Source organism: Raphanus sativus, chromosome 9 (genome assembly GCF_000801105.2).
Source record: "Raphanus sativus cultivar WK10039 chromosome 9, ASM80110v3, whole genome shotgun sequence".
In the NCBI taxonomy this organism is placed as follows: domain Eukaryota; kingdom Viridiplantae; phylum Streptophyta; class Magnoliopsida; order Brassicales; family Brassicaceae; genus Raphanus; species Raphanus sativus.
In genome coordinates, this window is record NC_079519.1 from 27,554,854 (window position 1) to 27,565,516 (window position 10,663).

The 10,663-nt window shown below is 32.6% G+C and overlaps 3 protein-coding genes and 1 long non-coding RNA gene across 8 annotated transcripts; all 4 read left to right on the forward strand.

The window, feature by feature from the left end:
- The first annotated feature begins 1,111 nt into the window (after positions 1-1,111).
- On the forward strand, positions 1,112-4,458 carry LOC130494668 (uncharacterized). 5 transcript variants are annotated; one of them, XR_008938283.1, is made up of 4 exons: positions 1,112-1,481; positions 1,747-2,271; positions 3,680-3,778; positions 3,950-4,458. XR_008938283.1 is itself a non-coding variant. In XM_056993470.1 (3 exons), the coding sequence occupies exons 1-3, from the start codon at positions 1,241-1,243 to the stop codon at positions 3,685-3,687; spliced, it is 774 nt and encodes a 257-aa protein (XP_056849450.1). In that variant the 5' UTR covers positions 1,112-1,240; the 3' UTR covers positions 3,688-4,458. The 5 variants fall into 5 exon arrangements, 3 of the variants coding, with proteins under 3 accessions (XP_056849450.1, XP_056849449.1, XP_056849451.1); XR_008938284.1 differs by having other exon boundaries at positions 3,958-4,458; XM_056993470.1 differs by having other exon boundaries at positions 3,680-4,458.
- Positions 4,459-4,616: 158 nt separating this feature from the next.
- Positions 4,617-5,721, forward strand: LOC130499426 (uncharacterized). Its single transcript, XM_056993472.1, has 3 exons — positions 4,617-5,094; positions 5,222-5,239; positions 5,351-5,721. The coding sequence occupies exons 1-3, from the start codon at positions 4,713-4,715 to the stop codon at positions 5,536-5,538; spliced, it is 588 nt and encodes a 195-aa protein (XP_056849452.1). The 5' UTR covers positions 4,617-4,712; the 3' UTR covers positions 5,539-5,721.
- Positions 5,722-7,015: 1,294 nt separating this feature from the next.
- On the forward strand, positions 7,016-7,743 carry LOC130500304 (uncharacterized). The gene is made up of 2 exons (XR_008938908.1): positions 7,016-7,556; positions 7,655-7,743. It is a non-coding gene; the product is annotated as an uncharacterized LOC130500304 (long non-coding RNA).
- Positions 7,744-8,491: 748 nt separating this feature from the next.
- LOC130500303 (uncharacterized) lies at positions 8,492-9,116 on the forward strand. The gene has a single exon (XM_056995196.1). The coding sequence runs from the start codon at positions 8,552-8,554 to the stop codon at positions 8,990-8,992; it is 441 nt and encodes a 146-aa protein (XP_056851176.1). The 5' UTR covers positions 8,492-8,551; the 3' UTR covers positions 8,993-9,116.
- Positions 9,117-10,663: the final 1,547 nt, after the last annotated feature.

Consider the following 10,663-nt stretch of genomic DNA (forward strand, 5'->3'; position numbering starts at 1 on the left):
CTATAATGCATATATGTAGTAATATAGACGTGGCCAGCTTGTTCATTCTACATTTCAGATTTATGTACAGTATTTATAAGGAATGATTTGTATAATTGCCTCGCGTCCAACTTTGATATATTATATATAACAGCGCAATTCTACATGGTTAAGACTATTGTTTAAACAAGTATGTTCGAGTCGCGTCGCTTAAACTAATGGACATGTGAGGACCACGAGGCTGAATAAATATATATCATATTCGAAAGGGGTGGTTGGGCTCAAACGAGTTATAAGCAAGTGGTTAAGCTCCGCGTGATGACATGCACCGATCTCCGTTATTGAACGTGGCTGAAAATCTCCCGTATTAGTTAAATGGTTAAGGTTTGCTGAATAAATCGATATCATATTCATGAGTTATATTTATTACAAGGAGTTAAGCTCCGCGTGATGAGATGCACCGATCTCCGTATCTGAACGTGGCTAAAACCCCGTATTAATTAAATGGTTAAGGTTTGCGTGATGGCATTAGATACGACTAAGAATTAGTCAACAATCAATAACTTATAGTTGCATTGTCTCCAGATTCTCCACGTGAGACTGCCATGAACCTCGCATTACGTAACGGGTATATACTTTTCACATTAATTTCAAAACGATAATGCATGTGATATTCTTTTTGTAAATGGTATGGTCGTAACGTTTAGTGTTTAGACGTCTCAAAAAATACTTACCAGAACCTTATAAACTTGATTTGTTTATAGTTTAAATAAAATGAAATGAAAAAATACTGCAAAATATTGCGTTATTGTAAACTTAATTGGTTGTGCATGTTTCTGTGTTGGGTTAATCTTGAATAAAAATAGAAAGTTATTTTATAGAAATGTTTGAATCGTACAAGCGGAAAACAACTATAGATATAAGGTTAAATGAGTGATTCATGCTATATGAAGAAAGTGTTATATATCATCGTTGGTTTTGGACATAGCCACATAGAATTACTAAAGACCTTATATTTGAAATGTCTAGATATTAAACAAAAATAAAACATATAGAGAGAGTAATTGCAACATATGACATGTGAAGAGACCGTGTGCAGTTGAAGTCTCTCAAACATAGCCAATTTATTTCGCTACGCGTTTCATTCTTCACCAAACACTCCAACTCTATAGCTCTCAGTTTATATACAATCTGCAAATAACCACTACCGAAAGAGAAAGAAAAAGAAAAAGGTTGATAAGGTTCCACCATAGAAAGAAAGATGGAGATAGTTACACCTAAAGCCTCAGACTCAAAGAAGATAGCAACAAAAGCTGAGGATGAGAAGAAGACAAAGAAAGATGATGTGATGACCAGTAATGGTCGAAAGTTCACTATTATTAAAGGGCATCTCAAAATCATTGAGGGTTTAAGACAAGGTAAGATTAAAGACGATCAACCTCCTAAGAGCCCGAGATCTTCATCATCATCATCATATGTGATGGAGATCAAGATGGGAAATTGTGAGTTTTTAGGTTTTCTCATTATAGTCTTTGTTTTTACAAGAAGTTAGAATTGAATATGGTTCCAAATTATTAAGTTGATCATCGATTATTAGGTTTGTTATGACCCACTTCATGCATGAACCTTTTTCTAACAAATATATAGAAAATAAAGTGAAAATATATCTCTATATCATTTTTTTGTTTCTGTTTTTATGACGGACCCTCTTGATGCTTATTGCTTAATTAATTTGTCTCATATTGAGTTAGTAACCGAATTTTACAGACAAAAACTCGATTCAAAGATCAGAAAATACTAAAAGGATGGAAACTCAACACAAGGGTAAGAAGGTGATGAACGTGAAACAAAACACAGAAGAGAGCAACGTTCAAAAGATGAAGAAAGTATGGGATTGCGAAAGCACACTTTATGACTCGTTCGAGCTCAACTCCTTCAATCGTCAACTCGACAACGCAATATCTTCTTCCGCTAGATCCATGTCAATGCCTCACCTTCCTCCTCCACCGTCAGAAACCACGTCTTCGCCTTCGACAAAGAAGCAGCCATCAAACAAGATCTCACGCTCTTTAAAGAAACTCGTAAAGTCAATCTTCAGACAGAAACAGTCAAACACTCCCTTTAAGGCATGTCACGGCGTAGATATGGACAAATACTACGTCGTTTTTGACAACACAGGATCCCTCACGACGATTCCCGAGTCAAGAGAGTCATTAGAACTGGGTCGCTCAGAGATCAACTCGCTTGATAGAAAAACCGTGTCAGAGCGATTCCCACCGAGTCGACTCGCTGGTATATCTTGTTCCTGATCAGTATTATTATATTATACTATATAGTTTATTGATCCTTTATTGATTGATGTAACTCGGTAATGTATAAAAAGTCTTTAAAAGTACTGTATTTGAAATAAGTATTACTAGATCTTGATCCGCGCTTTGGAAGCGCGGAATATTTTACGATGAAAAATTTCACTAATAACTTAACAAATATTTTGGTAATTTTTAAAAGTGTGTATTTAAAATATTTTGCATTTAAATCAGTGTTTTTAAATTCAACCCGATTGTGATTATACCGGTTAATTCGGAGATCTCACAATTCAATTTAGGTTTTTAAAATATTCATATTAAAAAAAATACTAAACCCGAGACTAACCGATTGAACTGTTGGATGACCGATATGTAATCTAATTTGATTTAAATTGTAATAATTTCATAATTTGTAATCTTATACTCCAAATTTTAAAGTTCATTATTTTAAATTTATGAAATTATGATGTTTCTACAAAATTTTAAAAAGAAAATGATAGATATAACATAACTAAGATTAATTATTGTATTGTTTGGAAACATTGATAGTAGTATAAAAAATATATTGTTTGGAAACATTGATAGTAGTATATAGAAATAAATATATTGTTTGGAAACATAGATAGTAATATAAAGAAAGAAACATTAATGATTTAATGTAAGTTTAACTATAAAGTATAAAAGTGTATTTAATTTAAAAACTTACAAAATAAATGTTAGGTCCAATAAAATGTTTCTGTTTTAATATGATAGATGGTCATATTGTTATACTTATATAGATCCTTTTAATGACTTCTAGTCTTGCTATTTAAGTAGTTAACTGAAAACAATTTATTATCATAAAGGCTAACAAATACCCAAGAACAAATGTTTTGTCAGAAATTATCTTATCTACCTTCCTCAATCCTTTATTTCATTAAAATTGGCAATCTTGAAATTCCGTTCAGAATCTTGTCATTCATATATTCAATTCTTACACTTTAAATCTTATAATGATTATCAAAACTAACTTTTTCACTTAGTCAAGTTCTTAAAAAAACATCGTTCAGGTTCGTTTTCAGATATAAACAAGAAGACTGCCGTAAGAGTTCTTCTCCTCCATGCTAACGTCTAATAAAACCATTTGATGCGTTATTACTTCGACAGCGAAAATAAGGATATTGTGGTTGCTCTCTGTTTCTTCTATCAAACGCCATCATTAGTGAAATTTCGCTATAGCCACGGATTAGTCATGGATAAATCGCAGCTAAAATTACCTTTTTTGCCACGAAACAAACACGAGTGGTTACATTTATGTGTGTTTGTGAGTATTCCTAACCGTTATGTGACTAACTTAACAAAGGCTATGATGCATCTATCATGACTGAGATGTGTTTAAATGCATCTTTTACTAGTGTGTTAGCATAGGAATATGGAAAGTTGGTTTAGCTCCTGACCTTGAAGGAAGGCTTCATGTAAAGAAGGCCCCCTCGCTTTCTGGTCATCAAGGCGAGGTATCCAATTCCAATTTTTTTTTTTACTTTTCATCTCTCTTTTCGGTGTTTGTTGGATTTGATGAGTATGAAACTTTAAGGTCTAACTTTTTATCTTCAACCCTACCTTTTTATTTATTTCATTTGTGTAAAACTCAACTTAATTACACGGTATTGATGTCTCCTGGTCAGTTTGGCAGATGGAATGGAACATGAGTGGCCTGACTTTATCCTAGCACCGGAAGCGATGGGGTGGCCACATACTCATTTTGAGTTTAGTTCTATGATTCATACTCCCTCTAAACAGTTTGATGTTTTGGCTCGATGCCTAAGATCCACACTTTTACAAAAACAGAATCATTAAAAATATAAATAAAATATAATTCAATCAATTATCAAAAGAACTATGAAAACATCATTAGTTATACAATCTTTAATAAAATAAAAACTAATATAAAAATATCAAAACATCATGTATTTTGAAACATCAAAAAATCTTCAAAATATCATCTATTTTGGAACGGAATGAATATCTTTCAAAGATATCTTTGTAATCTGTAGACTGTCACTGTACACTGTAGCTAATCACACCTTACAATAGTTTGATTTTATTTTGGTTTGAGGCATTTAGGCTAAGATAGACGATTGAACCAACTCTAACCTGGATTAGTCATGGTGAATTTGGTCAGAACACCTAGTACGTTAAAAGGGTTTTATTTGATTTTTTTGTTTGGCGCATTTATGCTAAGATAGACGAACATACCATATTCTAAATCAAGTTAAACCGGTACTAAAACCGGTATTAACATAAATATAAAACAACACACATGTAAGTTACACGGACCCAAAACGGGACGAAATTTTCTACCTATCTTCTTTTCATTTGTCTTCTTCTCTCATCCACAAACATTTTCCTTCTCTCACCCACACCGGTGAGAGTAAAGAGAAAGAGAAGATGATTCTGATGCTTTCTTACTCTCCGGCGATTATATCAGCCGTTAAATATCAGAGCTCGTCTCCGTTCAACACTAGACGACTTTCTCAGTCTATTATCTCGATCTCCAGGAACAAAAGCTTCTTCTTACACTTGACAGAGACGAAAGAGAAAAGAAGAAGAAGAGAAAATGGGAGAGTATCGATCGTGTGTGACGCAGGAGGAATGTTTCCGGTAGACCCCTGGGCTCCAACCATTGATTCACAGAGCATAGCATCTCAGCTCTTCGCGGTGTCTCTGTTTCCATACATAGGTTTCCTCTACTTCCTCACTAAATCCAAAACTGCTCCGAAGCTCACACTTTTCGGATTCTACTTCTTGCTTGCCTTCGTCGGAGCTACAAGTAAGTAGAGTCTGTTTTAACGTTTGCGTCTTTCTCTGCTAATAGCGTTTAGCGCTTCTTAATCATCTCTCTCTGTTACTTCTCTTTTGGCTTTGATCATTTGAATTTGGGGATGTAAACGGTGCAGTACCTGCTGGGATATATGGTAAGTTTCTTCCACATTATATAATATAAATTTCTCAGTTAATGTTGATCTTGGAAAACTGATTGATTTTCTTTGTTTTTTAAAAAATATTTGTTGGATGAAAATGAGAAGCTAAGGTGCATTATGGAACATCATTGTCAAACGTTGATTGGTTACATGGAGGAGCTGAATCACTTCTTGCTCTCACCAATTTGTTCATCGTGTTGGGTCTCAGACAAGCTTTGCGCAAGTCTGAAGATAGTGATGAAGATACTCCAACCACAACGAGTCAACAAGAACAAGAAAAATCTTCAGTCTAGTAAAATATGGAATGATATGTATTCTTCTTCCTTTTTTTTGTGGCCATCAGATTTTATTAATAACGAGGTGAGATTGATACAGCACCAACGTCGAGCTTGATATGTATTCTTTTTACTTTTAGGAACTTTAGTCAAAAAGTTTAATTAATTAGGGTTATAATAAAAAGGCATCTATTAACATGAGTGGACACGAATCGGATATCCAAAATTTTGAAAGTATTTTTGATCAGATTTGTTTGGTCAAAATAATCAATTATTTGATTCGTAATCTGTATGCATCTGATATTCGGTGTCTAGGATATCCAAAATATTTAAGATTTTTGATTGAATATATGATTCAATCAGTACGTACAAATAAGTAAATTTAAAAATAATTAAAATTCCAAAATTTAATATCCTATTACAAAATAAAAATTATTTATTTTAAAATTTCTAAAATATAATTTAATAAATTAAGTAAATAAAAATATTATAAACTTTATATACAATAAAAAATTTGTATAATTGATATATATAATTTTAATATTTGTATATAGCATATAACTGATCGGATCGGATCAAATATTTGTTCTTTAAAATATTAGTATATATGATTTGATTAGTTTCTTACGAATAATACATATTAGTATTTGATTTGCTTTATAGAATTAGGGATTTTTAGATTTGAATCATAACGGGTATTTTGCCTACCCCTATTTGTTAGTACCTTTTTGACGGTATAGTCCATATACACATTGACAATTATAGTCCATATACACATGCGTGATGCCAACGCTAGTTAGATGCTCTTACCCTGTGCGATTTGAATTTTCTTTCTTGCTATGCTAAATTACATGTTTTTTTTTTGTTGAGAAAATGCTAAATTACATGTTACATGAAGGTATATATCGTATTGATGACATTTATTATGTTGCAGCAAAAAAGAGAGAGAAAAATTAGAACCTTGTTCAAAGGATGAAATAAAACTTGGAATCTGAAAACAAAAAGCATTTTATTGAGCTTGTGCTAAATATGTTGGAGAACAGAATAAATCAAAAGTGACTCGTCGAAAGAGGAACAAATTATTGCATCAAGTTAGACTAGTTCAGATTTATGTTAGATGTTAGCTTAGTCATCAGTTAGATGATTAACTCACTATATTATTAACATACTTGTATATAAGTAGAAGTGCACAAGCACAGCTACATTCTAACTAATGAACATAAACACGATTAGACAAAAAAGTACTAGCTTTGATCCAAAAGCAAAAAAAAATACCACTATTCATGAAATGGAAAAAAAGAAAAAGAAAACGTCAATTGGCTTGACTAGTTAATCAAAATTTTATATGGCTATATACACGTTAACTTTGAAGTTTGAATACTGCGTATAGGTTATTTTCTAGCTTGAAAACCACATCATTACGAATTATCTACATTCTACTATCTAATTTACACAATGCTCTACACCGATGCAAACTTAAATATTTAGATTAAAGACTTATTATTTTTTTATTTTGTAAAAAAAAAGTTCACTTATTTCCTTGCCTTACGAGTGCTTTTATCATCAGTGACGGTCAAAAAAACTTGTATCCACATGAAATGAATCTAATTCATAGTTTGATGTAACAAAAGCTTGAGGAATCCATTAACAATGCGCATCCATACCAACACTCATGCATACAAGTTCATCTATAAATATGGAACCTTGGCTTTCAGAATTCACCAAGGCAGAGAAACAAAATAAAGAAAAAAGAAGAAGACAACAACACTTTGCAGGTGAAAACGATGTCATCTGAGGAAATGAAGTTAAAATACATGAGCCAACAATCCCCGGAGAAGTCTGACTCTGAATCAGACAATGAAGGAACCACCATGTCAACTCCAGGTTACTCTCAATTGATTAACCGCAGTATCTCAGGCGACTCGTCCGGATTTGATAACCCACGCCATCGTGGGCCTACCTCGAGGGGCAAGAGAACTGGCTGTGGCAATCGCTACAGCAGCAAAAATTACCCGCGTTACTAAGCATATTTATAGGTTCGAACTTCAAATTTAAGATCAAGATTCTTGAAAACCATGAATGTTTAATTTACACTATTCATTTTTATCTTATTTGTTTCCGATTCCTTTTTTAGATGGGCAGATGGGTTGGGCTACGTAAAGGGAGAGATGAAGACAGACCCATTAGCTAAAGTCACATAAATTAAGTAGTATGTATGAATTACTCCCTCCGTTTCTAAATAGATGATGTTTTAAGGAGTTTTTGATGTTTCAAAATAGTTGATGTTTTAGTATATCAATGTACTTTTTAACTTTATCAAAAACTGTGTAACCAATGATAAAATGTAATCTATTTTGTGATTGGTTGAAAAATTTTAATTTTATATTTTAATAATACTTTTTAGATTAAAAAACAAGTTTCTTAATAATCGTGCACAATCCTAAAACTTCATCTATTTTGAAACAGAGGGAGTAATAAATAAGAATCCAAGGATGGAGGATGCCTCATGAAAATAGTAGTAATGAGATTATCTCATTGATATCAATATCATGCGGTTTCTTTGCAAAGCAACTAACTATGGAATGATAATTTTACAATATCTCTGTACCTACTTCTATTATTTCAAGAGAAAACATAAAAGAGGCAAGAGTATTTTTTAGCATAACTAATAATCTACAAAAAAAAATTAAATTTGGGACAAATAATCACAGTTTTACACTGTACCTGACCAATGAGATAAATATGAATCAAAGAATATGAGTCTTTCACAACTATAGCTGAGAACCAATTCTGAAATAGACAACCAAATTAGGCAAAAAGAAAATGCCATTCGAATAGATTCAATTATAGATAAGTTTAAACTAAGAATAAGAATAAGTTCAAGTTAAAGACAGGCACTAACAAATGGAGTCTGATCAATCTCAAGTAAGTCGCAAGAAATTCTCATTGTATATATATAGTCACCTTCAGCTCATTCCAAAATCCCACACACACCACAAATCATAGAACTCACTGCTTCTATACTACAAAAATGCAGTATTACGGAACCCATGAAAAAGAATACTACGATGTGGCTCACGGCCAGAGCCGCCAGAGCAATAGCCAGAACCACCAGGGATATGACCAGAGCCAAAGTCGTCCAGTATATGGCCATAGCCCTACTCTGAACTACCGTAGCCACGGTGGGTTTCTTGATGGGCTATTCAAGGGTCGAAATGGCCAAAAGGGTCAGAACGGCCTAGGATCGTTTCTAGGGAAACACAAGAGCCAAGAGGCTAACAAGGGCCATGGACATGGGAAGCTCTTAGGACAGCACCAGAAGACAAATCATGAGACAAACAAAGTTACCAATGGCCTAGGTCTGTTCATAAACAATGGAGAGAAGAAACATAAGAAGCAAAATGAAGAAAAGAAGAAGAAGAACAAGGATGGGCATGAGAGTGGAAGCAGCAGCGGTAGCGACAGCGACTAAATAAAATGCTTTCATAAATGTTATGGGATCAAATTCTGCAGTGACACACATGGGATTCCAAAATTCTAAAATGACCCACTCATAATTTGTATTTCTTTTACATTAAATTTAAAATACAAAACAATGGCAAATAACTAAAAAACCAAAAGGTCTTCACTTATTTATAATCCGTGCCACTATCATTCTACCCAGAATCCGACCCATTTTTTTGACCCAGAATCCGACCAGTTTGCAACTCTAAATCCCCAAATTGACATGCAATCTTCTTTACTTCCCACAATCCAATTTTGTTGCTCTTGTTCTTAACCCAAATTCATACTTGTTTTTTTTGTTCTTATCCAAATCGATCAATGTATTATCATCCTCAATCGATTTTTTTTTATCTGAATCGAATTTCGCGACAGAGAAGAACAATTTCAGATTCGTTAAGAAAAATTCGCGACAGAGAAGAACAAAGTGTACTACTGGTACAACTAGTACAACTCAAACTAGTACAACTTGTACCACTAGAACTAGTACAACTAGTACAACTAGATTGAGTATAATCAATATAACTAGTACAACTAGGCTGAGTATAACCAGTATAACTAGTACAGCTTAAACGCATATAACTAGTACAACTTTAAAATTAATATGGTGATATTGGATTTTTGTTTTGAACGTATTAATGGTGATATAGAAGACGATGATGCAGAATCAATGAAAATGTTGGTTTAATCCGCCTAGATGTGATAAAATATGTTAATAGTTTGTTTTCTATAATATTTGATTTGGATAATAATTTTGTCTTACTAGTTGTACCGTTTAGAAAAGAAATTCATATTCATTATTTTTGCTCTCGAAGCAGAAGAAGGCAGCTGCAAATCAGGAAACATTTATAGTAGGTTCAGATATATTTTGTAATACCCTATAATACAACTATAATGAATATTTTTAGCAAAAATAATATATAATACATATAACATGTATAATCAGTAAGACTGAAAAATGTATAACTATTAGGTAGATCATGGAAACTTATGTTGTTGTGATATAATTTCGGAAAAGTTTTGGTTAAACATCAAATAATTAGGATGAACTATTTTAAGGACTTTCCAACTTGTCTAATCTGCGGTTATTTCATATGGAAAGCCAAATGGAATTTAAGAAAAATAATAATTGAAGAAGTTTTACCAGTTATAGCAGTATTTTATGTCTCATATATATAAAGTAGTTATATTAGTTGTACCAGTATAATAATATGATAGCGAAATTTGAAAAACTTAGTTATACCGCATAAGAAGTAAATATACTTCAGTTGTACCACTTATATATGTTTACAATCATCATATCATATATTCTGAAATCATTATATTTTTAAAAATACATTTGGTGTATGTTTTCCGAAAGTAGCCAAATAGACTTTTCTCTATTTGTGTTAAAATATACAGTAGATGATATATAGTGTATTTTAATGGTTTTAGCATCTTTTTAATCATATTAGTGTTGCATTTAGGTCTTTAGATTGCATGTATATGTTCATTTGTGTGCATTAAGGGCTGGATTACACTGTTAAAAAGTTTGGGGCGAAAACGATGTTAACAAAAGAAGAGGGACCACTCTGAAATTATAGTAGGAGGTCTGGAATATGGAATTAAAAGATATGCGATCGAAGCGTAGAAACTAATACAA